General features: G+C 41.1%; 1 protein-coding gene across 5 annotated transcripts in view; it reads right to left on the bottom strand.

Annotated features, from left to right (window-relative positions):
* TJP1 (tight junction protein 1) overlaps nucleotides 1-22,437 on the bottom strand; it is a 76,492-nt gene that overhangs the window by 38,627 nt on the left and 15,428 nt on the right. For all 5 annotated transcript variants that reach the window (XM_054214274.1, XM_054214275.1, XM_054214273.1 and 2 more), the window contains exons 2-3: nucleotides 8,104-8,160; nucleotides 129-253 (exon numbers count right to left, since the gene is read on the bottom strand). In XM_054214274.1, coding sequence (XP_054070249.1) covers nucleotides 129-253; nucleotides 8,104-8,160 — 182 coding nt within the window. The remainder of the gene's footprint in view (nucleotides 1-128; nucleotides 254-8,103; nucleotides 8,161-22,437) is intronic.

The following is a 22,437-nucleotide window of genomic DNA, read 5'->3' as shown; positions in this document are numbered from 1 at the left end:
GGGTGCCCCTGAACAAACTACCTGTATTACAAACAGGTATCTGAGAGCAAAACAATTCCGAGGTAAAGCTACCACTGACGAAGACAAATGCCCCCCCCATCAGAATCCAGGTGTAGTTTGGCACTTACTGTAGCAGTCCTTCTGCTGGGCCTCCTTTCAGCACATCAGAAATAACTATTGACGTTTCACCACTCTGAAAGTGAGGATTATCTCTTCCTCCAGATATTGCAATACCAAATCCAAATCCAGGGGCCTATAATGTGACAAGGGAAATATTTTTACTTTCTGATATTTACATGGTCACAATTAACATTCCGGTGTCAAACACAGAAAGTCCTATGGGATGAACACAACTTTTTGGAAGAAAGAAGTATCAATGAACCACACAATGCTATGCAATCCAAGAACAGGAGAGAGATTAAAAATAAATTAAAAAACACTTTTATAAGGCAGAGAGTTTAGACTAACTACCCATCTCTCCAAAGAGCAAAATATTAGAGTTCCCTTTTGTATTTTTATGGCCTGGCCCTCAGGGGGTCATCAGTAAGACCTCCACCTTCAGTAAGCACAACATAGAATGCCACTGCGTTGAGATACTGATCCAAACCCATATCACTTCCTGCAAAACTGAGGTTTCCCGTTACGGTATTTACCCAGCTTGACCTCGCTTCGCTCAGGAACCGACAGGACCGCAGCATGCAGTGGTATGACTGCAGGCTCCATTCTTAGGAATAATACCAAGATCACTTGTACCATTAAATACATCAAAACCTTGTCAGCACTTGCAAATCATCTGCATCTTAACAAAAGTAATTTGCTTCAATCTTTTCCCTCTAGGGTGACCTGCCACTACAACAAGGTCAGTGCCTCTGAAAAGTTATTTCTGTTAGATATTTCAAGATACAACAATGCTGCTTACATTTCTGCCTGGAAGCAGTGAGGGTGGGAAATAAACTTTCTAAATATAATTGATTTGTGAACTATCTAGCTCTTCCATCACCACCCAGAAAACACTGTCAGAAGAATATTACCGTTTAAATGCTGTATTTTGCTAAAGAATTTATTTTACAAAATGAATTGACTTGGAAAATGCATAATCTCGACTATGCAAAATACAGTCACTGGATGGAAATGACGAGGTTTCAGTCAATTCCTCCTCTCCCTTTCACAAAGCATACACTCCATGCTGCTAGACTTAGCCCTTTCTTTTTCAGACTTTTCGACAAACATGACCCAGCTTTAGCAGTGAGTTTCATAACCGTACAGTGACAGCAGAAGCAAGACGGCAGTCTGCATCTAGCTGTAAGAACACAACATTCAGCTTTTCGGACAGTAATTACCGCTCAGAAAAACCTGTTTCCTCCCCAAAATAGAGGTCATAAAGGTAGGCCAGCTTTAGCCTGTAAGCAGTCAATAGGGCCATACAATATTAAAACAAAGATTTGGAGACTTACTGTTCAGAAATTGATTTCAGTAGTTAGCAATTACTGTTGCCAGGTATGAAGAAAATAAATCAGTCTAACAAGTGTGGGGAAATGAGGAGGGGTAGGCCTTACTGCTTCCTTTACATTCATTTTCATAGAATCACAGAATAGTTTCGGCCGGAAGGGACTTCTAAAGGCCAACCCCTCTTCAACTAGATCAGGTTGCTCAGAGCCCCATCCAACCTGACCTCGAATGTTTCCAGGGATGGGGCATCTGCCACCTTTCTGGGCAACCTGGCCAGTGCTTCATCACCCTCATAAAAAATTTCTTCCTAATATCTAGTCTAAATCTCCCCTCTTTCAATTTAAAGACATTACCCCTTGTCCTATCACAACAGGCCCTAATAAAACGTTTATCCCCGTTTTTCCTGTAGGCCTCCTTTGATTAATGGAAGGCTGCTATAAGGTCTCCCCGGAGCCTTCTCTTCTCCAGGCTGAACAACCCCAGCTCTCTCAGCCTGTCCTCATAGCAGAGGTGCTCCAGCCCTTGGATCATATTTGTGGCCTCCTCTGGATCCACTCCAACAGGTCTTTCCTGTGCTGAGGGCCCCAGAGCCAGACACAGTACTCCCTTCAGGTGGGGTCTCATTAGAGCAGAGTAGAGGGGCAGAATCACCTCCCTCAACTGCTGGCCATGCTTCTTTTGATGTAGCCCAGGATGCGGTTGGCTTTCTGGGCTGCTAGAGCACATTGCTGGCTCATGTTGAGCTTTTCATCCACCAGCACCCCTAAGTCCTTCTTTTCAGGGCTGCTCAGAAGCCATTCTCTGTCCAGCCTGTAGTTGTGCTTGGGATTGCTCCGACCCACGTGCAGAACCTAACACTTGACCTTGTTGAGCTTCATGAGGTTTGCATGGGCGCACCTCTCAAGCCTGTCCAGGACCCTCTGGATGGCATCCCATCCTTCATGCACATCAACCACTCCGCCCAGCTTGGTGCTGTCCACAAACTTGCTGAGGGTGCACCCAATCCCACTGTCTATGTCATTGATGAAGATAATAAACAGTACTGGTCCCAATAAGGTCCTCTGAAGGATACCACTTGTCATTGATCCCCATCTTATAAATATCTAAAGAGCAGATGTCAAGAGGATGGGGCCAGACTCATTTCAGTCACACCAACCAACAGGACAAGAGGCAATGGGCACAAACTGGAATACAGGAAATTCCATCCCAACATGAGGAAAAACTTATTTACTTTGAGGGTGCCAGAGCACTGGAACAGGCTGCCCAGAAAGGTGGTGGAGTCTCCTTCTCTGGAGATACTCAAAACCTGCCTGTATGCATTCCTGTCCAAACTGCTCTAGGTGAACCTGCTTTGACAGGGGACTGGACTAGATGATGTCCAAAGTTCTTTTCCAAGCCCTACCATTCTGTGATTCTGTGATCTGGACGTTGAGTCATTGACCACTGCCCTCTGGATGCAACCACCCAACAGTCCACCCATCAAATCCATCTCTTGCTAATTTACAGAGAAGGATGTTGTGGGGGACCATGCCAAAGGCCTTACAGAAGTCCAGAGAGACAACATCTGTAGCTCTTCCCTTGTCCACTGATGTAGTCACTCCATCATAGAAGTCCACTAAGTTGGTCATGCGGGACTTTCCCTTGGTGAAGACACCCTGGCTGTCTCAAATCACCTCCCTGTCCTCCACGTGCCTTAACATAGCTCCTAGGAGGATCTGTTCCACCATCTTCCCAGGCACAGAGGTGAGGCTGACAGGTCAGTAGTTTCCAGGGTGCTCCTTTCTACCCTTTTTAAAAATGGGTGCAATGTTTCCCTTTTTCCAGCCACCAGGGACTTCACCTGACTGCCATGACAATGACTTTAATTCATTAAAGAAAGACTGGACATCTTTTCAAGATGCACTCCAGACAGATCAACCAGAAATTATGGCTGGGATTCAAGAATTAAGTGAAACCCTGTGCTGTGCAGGAAGACAGTCTAAAGGTTCATCATGACTACCTATGAGCAGAGCTGAGATTTTCTTTCAGTTTTCTTTTTTTAATTAGTCAACAAAGAGAATATATAATAGCCTATGAAAACATGCAACAAAAAAACCATTTCAAAACAGTAATATTTCCCCTTTCTCATGACACTGCTTCATCTTTCACTTTTCCATTACTCTAACAAACAGAATTCAGTTTGCACTATATTTGGGTGGGGAAGGAAAGGGAGAAGAGAGATAATAACAAAGACATTTATGTCAAACTTCATTTAAATATTCTCTATCTTTCCTTACACCATAAACAAAAAAAAATTCTCAGAGTTATCCACTCATGAAAAGAAATACAATCATCAGGTTAAGGCCAGCAGAGATGCAGAAACTCACTGTAAACCTTATTTTGCTGCTCGCTGTTCTATTTTTTTTTCCAGAGTAGATTTGCAAACCAAATCACCAATATTAAGACAACTACTTTCATACTTTAATTTTCTTTTCAAGAAGCCCTGAAACACAGTCTCATATACAGACAGCACTCGAAAGAGATCACAATTCTGATAAAGTCTTTCCAATAACATAAATCAAAATCCTAAGAAATACTCCACACTAGAGAATTCAAATCAAACCCCAAACCTTTTTGAAAATTTAAGAGCTCAAATAAGAAACCTTCTAGTAAACCTCACCCTACTACTTTTCATTTTATCCTGCTGCCTAACATCCTCTTGAGATAAACAATAAACTGAACTATCCTCAGAAAACTGAGCCTAGCTCCTAAACATGTCTGAAAATAGCAAGATGTTAATCACTACAGATTATACGAGATATAAACATGCATCTTAACTAAAACTGCATTAAAAAAACAAACAAAAAATTGCCACATCGAATTCACCTGTCTGGTGTAGTGACAACACAAGAAAAAAAGAACTGTACTATTTTGCTGTCCCACAGTAAGGCAGCATGGGAGAAGCAAAAAGGTATGTTACATACCTGGTTTCTGTTCTTTGGGGAAAGGAGGCACATCCAGCACAGAAACACAGTATAAAGAAACACACATAATACACAAAGTGCACACTTCCTCCTTAAACCCCTTTACAGTTAAGTATATAAAAACAGAAGAACTCTTAATAAAAGATAAGCCATAGCTACCCAATAAGCTTTAACTGAAGTTGAGACTGGCTCAACCTCTTAGAGCTAAGGTAGCAGCTCAGGAAGTTGGAAGGGTAGTAAAGAAAGGGAACAAAAACTCCTGGGTAGAAGTTCAAGCTTCTTCTCCCCCACAAAAGCTTCTAAGTAAGTCTTTTGACAATAGTACTGGAATTTACCAAATACTGCGTTAAATCACAGCACAGTCAGACTGCTCATATGCTCTGTTCTAGATTCTCTAGAACACCTGAAGCAGATGGATTGAAAAAAAAAAATCTGATGTTTGAACCATATCAAAGTGCCTGAACTGACACATGTACACTGCAACTACTGGGATTAAGTATACTCTGTCCCTAATTTGTAATGGCATCTCTGGAAAATTAAGGTCATAGAAAGAAACTCTTCAAAAGAAGTGAGCAAAGCCGCATTCTTCAACAGGAACTCCCTAAAACACTCCCTTCTCTTTTGTAAGGCTCACCTTCCAAAGCTTGTATACCATACTATCCCCTTTTTAAAGGGCCATTACAGGGTCAAAACATGTTCAAAAAACAAAATGCGTAATTTTTCAAGGTATGTAACAACACTTCTGAACTGCCATGAATTGGTTTATAAATCAGTAACTGCCCCCTATAACAATGCAGAAACATTTTAAAAATGTTTAATACCCCCCACATCAACATGTTAAAAAGCTAATCTAGTAGACTACACACAGAGAATGCTTTATGTAGTACCTGCTAATGTGTCATCGTCTTTTTTTTCTTCAGAAAGAAATTGCACACAAATGATATCTACTTTCCTAAAATTTGATTATTACTAGAAAAACTGGGTTTTGTTTTACAGATTTGGCTACCTTTATGAGGCCCAAGAAGAGTCAAAGGAATCCTACTCTGCCATACACAACAGCAATGGAATGGTAGTAGAAAAGAGCACAGGCTTAAAACAAAGTAAAATTGTCAGTGCTGGAATTACCAACAGGACAAAAATTAGTCTCAAGACAGGAATAAATGTAGTCAAGAACATTCTATGTAGCTTTGCTAACACACACGCCACCTAACGAACTGCTTGCATTTCCCCCCTGTTTTTAAAGGCTGCTCATTATAATAGATGTTAGCAGTCCTAGTTTTGATGAAATACCATTAAAAAACCCAATTAAAATGGAAAAAGAAACCACGGTTATGTAGTTTCTTTGGGGCACTTGGAGAGACAACAGATCTGCTTGCCATTCAGCAACAGACAAGAGCTGATCTAGACTGACACCAACTCCGGACATCTCTGCCTCTCCCAGGGGTACTTACTAAGGTTTCAGACAAACTAACTCCTTCCAAACATTCTTCCAATGACTTGTCTAGCCTCCTTTCTGAAGGCAAACGCTGACAGAATGTACCAAAAAGTTTGGTGAATCCCAGGAGCTTTGCAGGCGTACCAATAAAACAGGAAGCCAGAGCAACGTGACGCCTGACTTGCACCTACCCTGCAGAAATTCAGCGCCTGTTAGATGTCATTAATTCCATCGTTCACAGCCAGCTTATTGCGTTCAGCTAAGCCACAAATCAAAGGGACTTTTGAGTGTGCCTCACTAGAGAAAGCAAGTTCCGTTCTTCAAGTTTTTTGTGTGGCTGACAGTAGATGGTCTCTAGCAGTTCTGTAGCTCAGCCAAGCGAGGCAGATAAACTCACACAGAAAATATTCCGCAACCACTCAGAGTGGCATTTCGAGGCTATTCCAATTCTATTAACTTCTAGATATCTTTGAGGATAACTAAGATCTGGATGCATTTCACTCCTTCCGAATAAACCAAAGTAACCTCTTTTACTTGATAATGTAACGCTACAAGAATGTCACAAATAAAAAGTAAAACCAAAAGCCCCACAAGCAAATATATAGTCGCTCTCCTACATCCTCTTTCCAATGCTGAGGACAAATTCTAAGCACCAGTTTGCTTAACTTTAGCATAAGAGTTTTGCTTTTGTTATCTGGCAGATCGAAAACATTGTTTGTTCTTAATTGGCTAAATTAATGCCAAAGTTATTAACAGTACATGCCATCAGCCTTCAACATCTAAATGAGAGATATTTACTCAGCTAACAAAACAGTTACACCAGTACAGCTGGCAGGAGTTTGGCACATAAAATATCATAATCAAAATTATAATCAAATCACACTTTCACTTCTATACTATACAAGGATACGACTATGCTGCAAGAGCAACCCAAGACATGATTTCTAGTTCCTACGTATCATTTTGGAATCTGTTCAAGGCTACCCCATATTGCAGCATCTCCTTATTCCTTTGCGCACTGACTGAACCTGTCATCTCCAGGTTTCAATGAAGTTACTGCTCTACTTAACCAGAAAAATATCCCCTTCAACAGAAACTAAGCTATGACCAAGTCTACCAGCCAACCTTGTATGGCTATAGCAATTTTTGCTTGTTTTTGAATATAGGACAGTACTGATTTAATCAGTAATATGAGTAAAAAAATGTTAGGTTTACACAGGTTCCAGGGATGACTGGACAGCTTCAAGAAGGAAACATAAAGGGCAATTACATATAGAAGTAATGCTTGTTGCTCAAGAACTTGACCTAAAAATTGTTGGAAGCTTGAGGAGTAGCCTAGATAAGTATCACTATACATTTTTGGCTTTACTTGTACTTGTCTTTCAACACGCGGTTGCAGCTAGAGGCAGGGTACTTTGTTAGACAGCCTTCTGGTCAGACTGAGCGTAACTGCTTTCAAGAGGGCAGGTACTAAACTGGTTATTTCCAATCAACAACATTAAACTCATTAGAGCCAAGAGATAATAGGTTTGGACAGAATTAACATTTTATCAGACCAGTTGATTTATTTGTACACATACATATAGTTCTTTGGGCCATGATTCCATGTCTGCTTTAATACTAAGCTGCTGCCAGAAACGGCATCCCACCTTCTTCTGACTTTTCCTGAGCAGCTCATTCCTTATTGCCTCTCTTGCACAGCTTCACAATAGCTACATCAGAAATAATTTAAGAGTAACTCAAGTAAGAGTCAGTCTAAATATAAAAGCTGTCATTTTATTCACCAATCCCTAGAACATGCTGCTTTGTGTAAGGTGCATGTTTTGACCACCCATAATCACTATTTTCAGCCACTAATTTAAGAAAGTGGCAAGCAAATAAGGCAGTTTTGAACACTTATTTATACTTAACTACATTGTTTCACACCCCTGCAAATGAAGTTCTAAAACATTTAAGTATGGTTACAGGACAATTGCTAGTGAACACTTAGATAGAATTCTAACTACTTGCAGCTACATACAGAAGTAATTTAAAGCTTTGTTTCTGGCATGGTCATTTGTAGGCAGGCTTATCTCTGAAACCCAACAAACAAACAGAGCTACTATCAAATGGAGCTTTTACAACACTTCTAAATTTAAACAAAGGAATATGACAGTTTCCTTTCCTTTTACTTCCTGACATCTGGCTTTTTCCTATTGTTTTCAAAAGCTACCAGTATCCTGCGTTAGGCACACACAACCAATTGTACGGACTTACCCTGTGAAGAGTCACTGTGTGTTGTTCCCATATAGCTGTTTCTTCCATTGTTGTGCTCTAAGGAGAGAAAAACCCACAGATCAGACTTCACTCTCAACAGCCGTACCAAACGACTGTACAATGCCACAAATAGAAACTTACACTCAAAAATGACATTAATATTCATATTGAATAGCCACCGAGAAGTAGGGCTGGCGCATTTGTTACACGTTTCCTGTCTTTATGTCACTTCTGAACTTCCTGTGCTTCCAGGGAAGGGGGGCAGGGGGAAGAACAGGCAAAATAGATTTCTAATCACTATGTATTTCAGAACTTGAAGTTATAAAGAACTTTAAAGGCAAGAAGCATTTGTGATGTAGGGTCTCTCGATTGCTCATTAAGTGTACAGTAATTGAAGCCTGTCCAAAGCCCACTTTCAGTTTTTCCACTGTGATCATATTCTAACCTATATACTTCATACTTTTGTGAATGTTCTTCTTTTGCTTGTTCTAAACTCTATTCAGATTACCACTAATTCATGACACCGAGCTATAGATTACAGTACCTGTGCTACTGTATTATGCATACGGGTCACATTTAACAGATACCACAGTTTAGTGCAGGCGAATGTCTTTGGTGAACAGTAGCAGTGCAGAAATAAACCAGGTCCTCTCTGAGGGAGTTAGATTAAATAGTAACATTATGACAATATTTACATACCTGCATTTCTGCTTAAAAGAGCAGAAACTTGCACTACTTACTGTGCCACCACGAGAAAACATTTGGAAAGGGAAGATGGCGTGAGGGAGGATAAACCAGGAGAGCCAATTGAAAACAGTCAGGAAGGCAGCAGGAAACACACAGCGAACAGCACGCAGCCTCCTGCTAACCCGCTGCCGCATTTTCCACCTTTCCAGAGGGAGTGCCCAGCGTTTTGCTCCATACCCTAACTCCACTAACTACAGAACACAATCAGAACTGGAACACCTCTGCAATATGGGAGTGTTCTTTTTCTGAAAGTCTTCTTTACTCCTGATGTGTTTCAGTTACAGTAATTCAGCCACTACAAGAAGTACTCCTACCTGTCAATCCAGTCCTGTATTATAACAAGGAGCAGCAGCAGGAGCGTTTACTCTCACAATCAATACCCCTGAAAACTCTATCCAGTTTCATCACATCAAGAATTTGCAACTAGGTTTAAAAAGTGAGTTCTTCTCACGACTCCAGAAAGCTGTGGGTCTTTTCCCCTCTCCATGCTCTAATTGCATCAGTTCAGACGTGCTACATTACTGCTCGTTTCCCTTTCAGGGTTCACTTCTCTTGAAAGTGTTGGTGCAACTTAATTGGGATATATTTCATTCAAACAGCTTTTCTCTCCCTCCATTCACTACCAAATGTTACTCCTTTGCATTACAAATTGATTCAACTCTACCCCAGAAATTAGATTACTTCTCTCCAGCCTTTTAGAAGTAGGCCAAATATATATTAAACCAGTAACAATTTACACACACAAAGCCACCTTTGAAACAAACCAGAACATTTTGTTTGCTAAACGGTTAATGAATACTGATTTTCTTCCCTATTTCTAAACGCTCTCATTCTGTCTTAGTTTTGGCAAGAGCTTCTCAGGCTAAGCATCTCATCAACAAGTGAAGAATTATCTCTGCAAGTAAATTTCTAAAAGAAAAAGCTTTAAGGAGCTCCTGTTCAGAAAAAGGTGCAAGAGGAATCCAGTAAAGGATAGCAAGAGTCGCAATTCACATTTTAATTGGAATAGGCTGCCTCATTTCTATCTGCAATTACCAAAGAAGTTAACCAGACTGGCTTATTATTGTGTTTGTCCCAGAGCAGCAGGCAGGTAGAGCTGTGCCGTGGAGGTGTGTGTGTGTGTGGGGGGGGGGGGGTCGGGGACACCGCCGCACAGCTCGGGGGAAGCCACTCAGCTAACGAGGCACCAGCTTTCCACCGCGCCGAGGTCTTGTGACTCACAGTTGGTACAAACACACCAACTGGTTCTGGATATGGCAAAGACTGATAAAACCCAGTTTAACCAGCTAAGCACCGCTCCCACTGGATCTGGGAGAACTGGCAATCCCAGGGTTGGAACGGGATAACAAAAACAGCTAAGCAATGACTAAGAAAAATGGAAATGACCTATCAACCATGCTCCTGCAAACTGTGAGAAGACTTACTACCTCACAGAAAAACAAGATAAACCCCGAGAAAAGCACCCACATAACTCACCAGCCTCCCTAAAGCTGGACAGGGTGCTCACCGCTCAATCTACTGACTAGAGCTGCCATTTTTAATGTCTTTTTCCTTTCTGTAGAAGCTCAGCCTTTCCACTTTCTCCGCTTGTTCTCCTCCATTTTCTTGCTGACACTATCTCCTCTACTCACCTATTGCCATCACCTCCCCTAGATTTTACTAACACGTTCATTTCAAATTCACAAGACTTGGAAACATCAAACATCCATTAGTTAGATAGCAAACCAAGTAATATGTTATTTTCATTCTTTCTGCATGCGCAAACAGTCCAATCAAGAACAGCGAAAACAGTTCAAAGGCAGCCCGAGGTGAGCTGTTGGCTTGAGCAAACACTGCTTACGTGAGTTCGTTTCTCATCTGAAGAGCTGGATTCACTCACAGCAGACTGAGAAGTCTGCTGAAGACCTGTGAAGGTACTCACCCTACTAAGCACTGACAGCCGAGGCAGAAGAACTAGCTGGTGTTGCCATCAGCTGAGGTCCCTGCTGTAATGCCGCTCTTTGACCACAAAGTGCTCTGTTTTTCATGCAACATTTGAATTTCAGGAATCTTGCAAGGACTTAATTCTCAAGTGTCTAGAAACGTCAAACACTGCTTGTAATTAAGGAGTGGGGGCAGACAGCATAGGTCTGCAGTGACGGTGCCAGCCCTGCTGACTGCTGGTGCCAAGCTTGGCACCCCAATGTTACCCACCGCTGATTTAGGGTAAATCAAGGGGACTCAGCAGGTACTGAGGAATACATACAGCCTAACACCTCAGAAATGAGGAATATTTGAGAACCTAATGTTACAGAGACCATTAAGTATCTTTGAAAGGCAAAGGGACAAACTACGTCTATGTTAGCTATGGTTCTCTACATGTATTAAGGATAAAAATAATAAAGAGACTGATGGTATTGTGACTTCAGTGCTGGAAAAAAGATTCACTTTATGCTTATGCTTTATTAAAATCAAGAGTTTCCTTAAACTAATGGTAAACACCCTTATACAGCAGATAATTAGTAGCATTCCCAGCTCTATATACAGCAAGCGGATGTGTTTGCTGCTTGGGGTGTTTTTTATTATTATTTAAAGGATAAGGTCATACATGGAGATGCAATTCATCAATATGGAAGCAATGCAACTTATAATTTGCTCAGAATCTTGGAAGTATCAAATCTTGTTCAACTGTTTAATCTTTGAAATTGCCCTGAGATATAAACATGAAAGTAAACACCTTTCCAGAAAGCTCCCTTTGTGGGCCACAAGGGTCCTTCAAACAACAACAAACATTTTTTGTTCCCCTTCTCATCACATTTCTTTCCCGCTTCTCAAAGGCCAAGGTTTTTTCTTTTTTAAAAACATGCCTTTTCTTATACAAGTCTTTTACCTTCACAAATGCACCTGGGCACATGCGTGCATATGCAAGATTGAATTTCCCCAAAGGATTAACTCTGTACTTATGCGTCAAGATTTTCCCTTCAAGCACCGTGAAGGAAGAAACAAGCCTTGCTGGCTGCCAGCCTGCGCAATGCCATCAGGTTTGCATTGCTCAGTTTTACCTCCTCTGCAGCTGGAAGAGCCGAGATCAGCAGCAGCACCGGAGCCACTCAGGGGCTTGCGAAGGCAGTTCAAGGTCACATTTGGAAAGACTCAAACAACAGCCACAGAAATTAGTATTTCATACCTAAAATAATGCAAGGTTCCCAAGGCGAAAGTTTCTTGCAGGGTAAAGCTTACTCCTTTAGACTTCTACACCTAGAGGAAGCACTCAGACTAAGGCCAAAGCTCCTATTTAGTCTTGAAATCAAAGCCAGAATAGTTTCCCAGTGTTTCTGTGCAAGTGTAAGGTGACTTACTAGAGGAATTATCTTTCTTGATTTAACTGAACTGATTTTCATAAGAAGCGTGTCAAGAACAACAAGTTAGATTTTAAGCAGTTGTTTGCTCAATTATGATCAAGTTTTGACATATGTGGTCAAAGGAGTTTTCAACCATCTTATTTCTTAATAAAATTCAACAGTAATTTCCTATAAACAAACAGTGTTAGGTTTCCACACATCTCTCACTAAGGACAATGAGATGATTACAATTTCAGAGGAAATCATATTTAGGTATCTACCTTAGAACAGTCAGATTTTCAGATTTTCCTCTGGCCAACGCAAGAGTAACCTACCATGGGAAGCAATAAAGGACTTCCAGCATCTTTACAAACCTGGTTTTGCAGATCAGCATTGACAGCTGTCCTGCAGACAATAAAGTGAAGCAACTACTTCTGCTACCTCAGGGGGCATATTGTTTCTGTTCTCCGCAAAACACAATAGAGAGAAAAGCTATCCCTGACAGATCCAAGTCCCTGCTCTCACCCTTTCAACCACAGCAAGCAAACGACAACAAACTGAATGCCCAGATCACACCCTCAACCGTCTGAAGAACACTATCTTTGCTCCAAGCTGGCAGCCTCACGTTGTAACTTTTGTGTACACCTTACTTCCGATAAAATGCTGACATCTAAAAACATTCCTAATTGTCCTGATAAAATCCTAACAACCTTGAGGAATAGTTTTCTTATTCAAGGCATGAAAAAAAAAAAAAAAAAGAGCAGAGAAAGAGGAACTTGTAAGGGGCTGTATCAAAAGAAGAAAAAAAGCTAATATTTAGAGTCAGTCTTCTCAGAAAGACACACCTGACATTCACACCCCTGATCCATCATCTTGCTGCATTTCTATTTGGCTTCCAAGACTAATTCTCAATTATTCTTGGGGAAGTCCACTTCAGCAGTGGGATGCTATCGAGCTTCAAAGCTTTAAAGGTTAAATGAAGAATCAATACATTTTGATTGTACTTGTGGGAACAAGAATTAAAAGTGCTTATCGTAACAATTAGCACTTGCAACTGTTACAAAAATTTCTGCAGGTCTGTTGGCTATCAAGGGGGTGGTATTCATCATTCACTTAAAAAAAAAAAAAAAAAAAGAAGTCAATGTCCAAAACAAGCAGCTTCCTGAGGAAGTTCAGAAAGGAAAACTGAATCTCCCTCAGGCAGCCCAGGCAGGGGATGCAGAGGTCGTTTCCCTGCACCCAGCATCTTTCAACTGCAGCAGCGTGTTGCTTCCAGCACTGACCGGGAAGACTTCCTACAGACACTCACCTTTGTCCTTGCCTAGTTACACTACAGCCACCTTAAATTCCAACACGTTCCCTCCAATTGCCTTATCGCAAAAGCCCTCAGCTGACTGGGGGGGGGAGGGGAGAAATCGATTTTTTAAGAGTTGTTCCGCTGCGATTAGTGCAGTGAGGGCAGAATCCTATTATCAGACTGATTTTACCAATCGAAATGAGAGCTTTATCTTACACAGTCTTTATACACCATACGCAATGTGCCACATCTACTCTACAGGGTATCTTAGAGCCACACAAGCTATTTCCAATATTGAAGGTAACCACTAGGGCGGGCGCAGCCAGAGCGGAGGGTACTCCGAGACAGGATAAGGCAGCAAACCGCGCACTGCCAAAGCTGGCTGCTTGCACTCACAACTGTGGTGTCTCCATGTGAGACCATGCAGGCAGCCTATATCCTTGTTTTTCACTTGATCATCACTCTTTGCAAGGAGGAAAGACTGTTTCCCTGAATGTATTCTTGTGAAAAGACTCAAGAGATCAGACAGAGCAGCTGAGGGACTGCTGCAGAGAAAAACAACATGCACCTGATGCTCGTTGATTATCTCTTTTACACAGCAACACTAAGTGGAGGAGCAAACACCCACTACAGCATTCTCTTGGGAGATCTGTATAAAAAAAAAATAAGTATCTCATTCATCACTGAAGCAGAGAAGCCAATCTTTAGTCTCACCTTCTGTCTGCCTGTACACCCATGGAAGTGACATCGACTATCTATTTTGGAAACAGAAATGCTAACCTTATTCTCTCCAGCAGATGTACTCAACACCTGAAAGTAAAGCAGTGTGCAGTGCAATTTCCGCCCCCCCCGCCCCGTTTCACACATTGCATGAGTCCCAAGCTCTAGTCAAGAGTTCCACTCCTGCCAAACACTTGTCTGTATTCAACAGGCCACCTCATGAAAAGTCTGTATTAAGAAATACACTATTATTAAAGCTGGTCTTCAGACGACAATGTACAATCCAAGTTAAAAAAAAAAGAAAGAAAAAAGACAACATACAGCAACGCAACAGAACTCTCCACACCACATGTTAAGAAAATAAACTTAGTTTTACTTAGATCAATCTAGAAGTACAAAGTCTCTACTACAACAGTACGTACTGACTGCCTGGACAACAGAAGTCATCTTTACATCATGATCAGCAACCTTGAGAAGAAAAACTAGAACTAAACTTAATTTATATTTTTAATAATAACTAGGCTGTTTCGCCATTCCACTCAGTTCTCCCTGTGCTTCCACAATCACATGCCCTTCCACTGGATACTACTTTACTAAATACAATTTCCACTGCTTCCTGCTCTAAAATTCCTAAGATTACTTGCTATATTTTGAACACGTAGGTACCGCGCATATCTAAGAGTGTCCCTTCTGCTAGCTTTCCTGATGAATTTTTGTGCAAGACAGTTTTGCTCAGACATTTTTGTTATGGGCACTATTCTCTCAAAACTAAAAAAAAAAAAAAAAAAAGCACTCAGTATTTAACTCATCCCATGTAATACCCAACTTCTTTTTTAGCACGACTCACTTTTCCAGAATGGCCTCTCAAGTCCAAGCCTCACACATCACAGACAGCTCTCTGATCTCTCAGGGTCATAATGTACTTTTGTTGTGTTGCTGCTGCTCAATACAAAAAACAATAGACCCTCCTTCCAAAGAAGCCCTAAACAAGAACAGTATGCAGAAATTCGGGGGAATATTGCATTTTAGTGAAATAATTAAATACTGGATTACAGTTCCAGTTAAATCTGAGTATTTATAGAAGTGTTTTTGATACAGGCCTAGCAAATATCATTATCCCTGAGTGGCCGAAGGCTGGCACTCAGGAATAAGAAGGCAAAACAAACCAGAACATAAGACCCAAATGCAGACACATCTCAAATGATCTTAGGTCAAGTTACTTTAGATGAAGAGTACCACTCAAACACCCTGGTAACAGTATCAGCCAGCAGCTAAGCAAAGCTTACTAGCTTCACCATCTCTAAGGCGTGGGAAAACTGTGCTTCAGGATTTGGGATCCTTGTCTGTTTTGCTTCTTTCCACTTTGCTTTCCAGCTGGCAGTGAAATCACGTAGGATCATAAACTCCAAAGCACTGGCAAACAGCGTTTCACAGATCGCTACTCCAGGCCAGTATGCTAGCAAGACAGAACCAAAAGTCACAACAGAACAGAAAGGCTAAAAAGCAGAGTGGTGAGCCATGTTTCTCCCCCTGCAAATGATGGTGCCAAAAGGAAAGCATAGACAGCTTGCACTTTGCCTTTGGTTTTATTTTGTTTAAGAAATTTCTCTACCATACTGACCTGGGTCAGTATTATGAGGGCATAAGTGTTCCAAAATTAGAGTATAGTTTTTCACATGTGATTGAAAGTTTTTATCTTCTCCTAATTTAAAGACTAACCTTAGCTCAGATCTGATGTTTTCCCAAATCATGCCAAAACCAGGATCTTCAAGAAACTCCATGTGATATTTTAATTATTTAAATCTCAGGATGCAACTTGAAAAGCACTTCTTTTAGCACATGTACACACTGCCCTTCTACTAGCTTCCCTCATCAAAAACGCCCCCTCCCTCTTATTACGCTTGTGCAAATGTTACACTTGCGTATGTGGTCTTTTCTACCTGTATCAGTTCCCCAGCAGTTCATCTCAACTCCATGGACAGCAGCTGCCTGTGGCACAGTTTGTAAGCCAGCCCTGTTAACGTAAAAGCTCGAACTACAGCCTCACATCAAAGTAAAATAAGCTCTGTTGAAGTATACAAGTGAAGCTCATTAAGTGTACACAGCTGTGACCACAATTTCACAGCAACTGACACAACTTGGAACAGGACATTCCAATCAGATGTTAACTGCTTGCTTGGTTGGTTTGAAAACCACAGGGGTGGTCAAACAGTGGTGCAGGCTGCCCTGGGAGGCTGTGGAATCTCCATCCCTGGAGATGTTCAAGACTCAACTTGACAAGATCCTGGGCAACCTGCTGTAGCTAACCCTGCTTTGAGCACAGGGCTGGACAAGATGATCTCCAGGGCTCCCTTCTGACCTCGCTGTGCTGCAATTACTCTATAAACCAGATTTAGTGAGAACTGCCCTGAGCAGAGGGTTGGACTAGCTGATCTCTAGAGTGCCTTCCAACTTTAATTACTCCATGATTCTAAGTCACATTTCCAGCACATTCCTGAAACCAAATCCAATCAGCCAACTGCAGACAGCCTCCATCCCTGCTCTTATACACAGCTCAGTGTTACTGTTTTATCACTCAGTTAAGAGCATTAGTTGGAGTTCTTCCAGTTTATTTTTCCCTTGGGGTAGGAGAAGAGCACAGTATCAGTACCACAGAAAACAAAATCATACCATATTAATTTTATATAAGAAACCTAGATCAGGCTTATGTACCTGACCACTGCTTTTTAATTAAAAAAATACAACGCCAAACTGCAAACAAATATAAAATACGGACACCAAAAAATGACCAACATGAAGTTAGACCAAGTTCGACATCAGAGCAGCAATCAAGGTATTCAAGCACCTCACTTTAAGCCAGAATGCCTCTTACCTTGTTTCTAATTCAGAAAATCAAAACCTAGTTACCAAGCACTGCACCATGTCAATTTTACGTTGTTATACTCTGAAGATCTGTCAAAGGAGAGCCTCAGGATAGGCAACAGTATCCCATGAAGACAGAGCAGGGTTGTTTTTCCCCAAGATATGACTCAAAGCTTTCATATATCAATCAGACCAAATGCATGTTTAAGAGCCTTGCATGACAGTTCAAGTTACAGATGCAGAATTATGGCCTTGCCATCTTCCAGCTTGACAATGAAACAACAATGCACGTAGGTTAATTTCTGCTTAGATGCAGAATTATGGCCTTGCCATCTTCCCGCTTGACAATGAAACAACAATGCAAATAGGTTAATTTCTCCTTAAAACGTTTGGTGTTGTTTGTTTGCTTTTGTTTTTTTTAAAGCCCACGCAGTCACAACAAACCAATACATTTTATGGTTAGTTTACCAAATTCTTCTGAAATGAAGATTTGAAATGCAGGAACTCCAAGCAAACACACATTGCCTTTTGCCTGGTAGAAGCAGTTGAAAACTACTTTTGTAGTTGCAGAATTCCGTGGGGGTTTTTTCCTGATATTTCGCCCCCTGAATCTCAGCATGAAAAAAATGTCGCTTTGTGTAGTAAGATTTTTTTTTTTTTTTTTTTTCTTTTTACAGGTACAAAATGTCTTCCTCTGAATCTCAACCAACCACTCTTAGTAAGAAATTTCTGGGTGAAGTGTCCCTCCCTACCATGAACAACCACACACGCGCAGACAGCATTTCTCCCCTCCCACAATTCGGGTAACTGTCAGTTAAGAAGATTCAATTTTAGCAGTCACACGGCTACTAGAGCATCTGCAGAACACGTTCCAACTCCACACTCCCATTCACTTCACACATTCAAAGGAAGTAAGTTAGAAACCAAGGATACAGAAATGCTGGAGTTTAAAGAGGTGGAGATGGTGAATAACATTAAATATTGCTGCTTTTTGATAGAGTAACTTTTTTGGTTAGAAAGTTGTTAGTAACTTTGGAGTCAACAGTAACAAATGGTTTGGTTAAAAAAAAAGCGTGTGACAGGAACACCACAGGTTTTTGTTTTGTTTTTAAAGTGCAGTGCTTGTAAGTTGAGAGAGGAAGAAAAAAAAAAAAAGTACCAGAAGTCAATGGGAGAGAAGGAATGGGAATGAGAGCAGCATTGCAATACCCTGCTGGTCACAGGCGGGCAAGAGATTCGGATGGGAGGAGAAGGTAACACACACTGCACTAGTGATTAATGCCAGTGCGTCTGAAAGGCTTATTCAGCTACCAGCAAGGAGAAAACTCCCAAACTTTCTTATCAGACAAGTATGGGAAATAGAAATTTCTCAGCAAAAAGGACTATCCCCATCCTACCAAGCCATTACGTGGCATTTGGTAGCCCGCAGACCTACAGATGAACTCCCACATCCCAAGGAGCACATCCCTACAGCTAATTCAACCGCTTCATTTTCATCAGTCCTTTACAGCCTTTTGTTTAGTGCCTATGTAATATAAATTGATTAAAATTATCCACTAATATGAAGAGATGAAGTAATTGTGAAAGTTCAGTTTCAAAAGCGAGGTGGAAAGGGGTGAATGGGGTCTAAGACAAAGGATGGGTTATTTCAGTAACTCTGTGAACCAAGTCAGCAGGTGCCCAACAGTGTTGCAGAGGTGAGACTTAGCAGCCAGAGGACTTTAAGCAAGCTCTCCCATTAGAACATGTATAATCGTTAAAAAAGCACCTTCAGGCTACTGCTTGACAATACAAAGGGTTAAGGAGCAGCAAAAGCCCAAGCTTAAGGCTACTCTCATCCTCAGGGCAGAGCATCTCCTTTATTTGCAAAGCTACTCTGAACTGAATGAAGGAATCAGTCTGGCATTAGGGAGGCCTTTCCTGAAGTGGAAAAGCAGCAGGCAAGAAGAGAAGCTAAGAAAATAAAAACTGAAGTCTCTTCTGGTGAGTTATTCATTGACCACAAATGTAGAAAACGTCACCCATGTAACAGTATACACGCAATCACTTTCATAACCCTCACTGCTTTAGTGGGTAACAAACAATTGCTTATTCACAGCCAGTCAGAGCAGGATATTTCTTTTTTTAAAGCTTAACCCTGGCTATACTATTAGATATTTGAAAGATATGGATGTTTCTTTTCAGAAGGCAAAAGAAGATTCATTGTTACCAAAGTAAAACTTATAAACGTGTTTTATGGAAAATGCGTGCATATTTTTCTACCTTCCAACTTACTATCCTTTTCCTTTTTTTGAGTGATCTGCTTCCTTCTCTTCGGGAGCCATGGCCAGCAACAAGCACAAGAAAAAAATAACAGCAGCTCCAGAAGAATCAGCAAGCAAGGAAGAACCAGCAAGACACTGCCACGCTTTCCTTTCCCTTCCCTTAAAAGGAGTCGCAGCAGCAGCAGAGATGCCCCTGCCACCCAAAACAAGCCAGAAACATCTTTTTACTCCCATCGTAACTCCTCATCCTCTGAAAAAGCAGCAATGAAACCAGCTCCATTGGGGAGCCAAGAGACAATAAAAGCAGGCCTGGGACACTGCCCGGCACCACCAGCTGCCCTGATTACAGCCCTCCTCCTCTTGGCTTGCCTGCTGCCGCAATCCCACCCCTGCCGAAATTTCACCATACCAGGGGCTCACAACCTGTGCCAGTTTCCAGACCTCTTAAGAAAACTTGGATGCAAATCACCATATATTAAACTTAAGCCAAGAAAAGCAGGCCTTTTTTCAAAAGCAGCATGTTCTGGTTTTTTTGGGGGTTGGATTCTGTCTTCTGTAGATGCATCCCTATCCCTGCCCCAAATAACTACAAATCCCCACAAACCCCAGGCTGAAGACCTACCCTAGCCACATCTCTCTCACTGAGTCAGGAGACAACACCCAGTCACCTTCCCCTCCCAAGCCAGGGCAGAAGAGGCATTGGCTACAGTCACCAGTACGAAATGACAGAGTAATTACTGGACAAGAGGCTTTACACTGGCTTCAAATTAAACTCTGTAGGTATTCAGATTTACATAACCATCATGCCTTTTCCCAACCCACCCTACAGACATACAGCTAGGGGTTTTTTTCTTTCCTGTTTGCACATCAAAGCAGGGGCAGGGACAAGGGAATTAACCGACATGCTCAAGAGCATTAGTTGTTGAGCAGATCAGAACTCCCTAGCAGCATGGTGCCTTCAACGCACACAGAGCAAAACAGCACACCTCAAAACCAATAAAATGCCCTTTTCTCATGAAGGGCCGTTTGGTAGACTTTCAATTATTCTGACCATTGTAGGTGAACTAACATCAAATTTTACTTGGCATGCAAATTTAGAAAGCTTTTTAAGGAAGGAATGACCAAAAATGACAATCTTTCAGATCAAATAGCTTCAACGCCTTTCTTGTGCAGTTTAAACTTCACCTTCTACTTCCCCAATTGAGCATTTAAGGTGACCAAAAAAAAGCCAAAGAATAACTAAAAGCACAGTTCCATCAAAGGGAAAAAAGCCACACCCAGAAAGCCAAAGTTTAGCCTTAAAAATGGTCACAAAGCTACTTTTGTATTTACATCAGCAATTAAAAATAAACTCATTTAAGTGGAACAAACTGCCTCACCAGCAGCTTTAACCACATGACACTAAACTTCTCTTCCCACAAATTCAAATATGTCAAGGATACAGGACTATATTCTTGACCAAAACTGCATCATGTCCATTCATCATCACTCTGGAATGCACGTTCCCAAACAGGCGAGAAAACTATGTGGGCAGAAATGATCACGGCTATTTTAAAATATGCATCGTGCTTCCATCAGAACTGCATCTTCTAACTACCTGGAACCATATTTAAAGAACAGACTTTGCAAACCCAAAGCCCTTAAACAAGGGCAAACTTCTCCCTTTTTGAAAGTTGTTCTGACTGTACTTTTAACTTAAAAACTACAAGAGTCAAAACTATAACCTGACATTCCAGTTTGCAAACTGAAAGTTCACTCAAGTTTATACAACCTTTACCTCACCCCTTTATTACTCCAGCACTCCTTGCGGTACAGAAACCAGCTCCATTGAACTTCTACATCCTGAATGTAACATATTCTAAGAAAATAACAAAAGATTACAGACCAGGGGAAATAACTAGTGTAGAAGTTTAAGTCTTTCCCATCTGTTACCTTGTCTCTTTAAGCTTCACATTCCAAAGCAAGTTAAAGCTTTAGTTGACAAAAGAGAACAAATCCACCTGAAGAGTGACAAAGTTCAAAAGAAGTAAAGAAGAAAGCTAACAGAAGTCCCGCTTGGCTGCATTTTCCCCTCTGCATATATTCGTTCACATTGCTGCATATTAGCTCCAATCTGTTCCACAAAAAAAAAAAAAAAAAAACAAACGCAAAACACGAAGTAATCAACAGCAGAAGTGTTACCACACTCTTGCCCTATCCAAGCCAGCCCCTTGAGGGGGAAGGCGCACATCAAAACATAATACCATTTAATTTCACAGCTAAACTTAAGGTCTTCCAAGACGAGAACTTCACTCCATTTTTGGTTTTGGTACCACACTCTTGCCCTTGGATGTTCCTCGCCATGACCAGCCCATACATCAGGTGCGCTATTGGTATCTGCAAGTCAAGGGCCCAGAAGGTCATTTTTGTGACAACACATGGTCTTTTCTGGGCCCTAGATAAATCAGCAGTGTAGTTCTAGGATTTAAAGGACTTTAAGTTAATATAAGACAATAAAGAAAAAAAATGTACTTAAAAGCTCTTTTCCCATTCCACCTCTGTCTTACATCTTGCAACTACACAGCAAGCTAAGGACATACTTTAGCCGCCCAATCCTCACAAATACATCATAACTGAACTCATTAAGGTTACATGAGCACGTACCAACTATCAGCTTGCATGTACATATCATCATACTGGTGCCATTTTCCCTCAACAGTGCACTGTCAGCTCAGGGGTCAGTGCTCCCAAGCTATATTTACTTTCAAACGATCAAAAACAACACATACATTATCATACCAATAGTGCAGATTATTGATGCAGATACTTGCAAAGCATTAGGTACAGGGTAGCTTAATATCATTATTTCAAATAATCTACAGTCCCATACACCTACATAGCACTCATCATTGCATCAGTATAATTAAACACAAACATTAGTATTACTTCAAAATAATTTTCAAAACCAGTATTTTAGATTCACTTTGTTTTCTTTAGTTTTAGGATACAATACAACCGCATTTTCAAGATTATTTTCTTTCCTACTGCTACTAGAGCTGGGTACACTCTTTTTCCAAAATGAAATCTGAGCTTCTCGTGTAAGCAAGTGATAAGCATCAAAACACACACAATTGTAGTATCTGAA

This window comes from Rissa tridactyla, chromosome 9 (genome assembly GCF_028500815.1).
Source record: "Rissa tridactyla isolate bRisTri1 chromosome 9, bRisTri1.patW.cur.20221130, whole genome shotgun sequence".
Taxonomy (NCBI): Eukaryota; Metazoa; Chordata; class Aves; order Charadriiformes; family Laridae; genus Rissa; species Rissa tridactyla.
The sequence above is the reverse complement of the archived record's forward strand: the minus strand, read 5'-3'. Positions and strand labels throughout refer to the sequence as shown.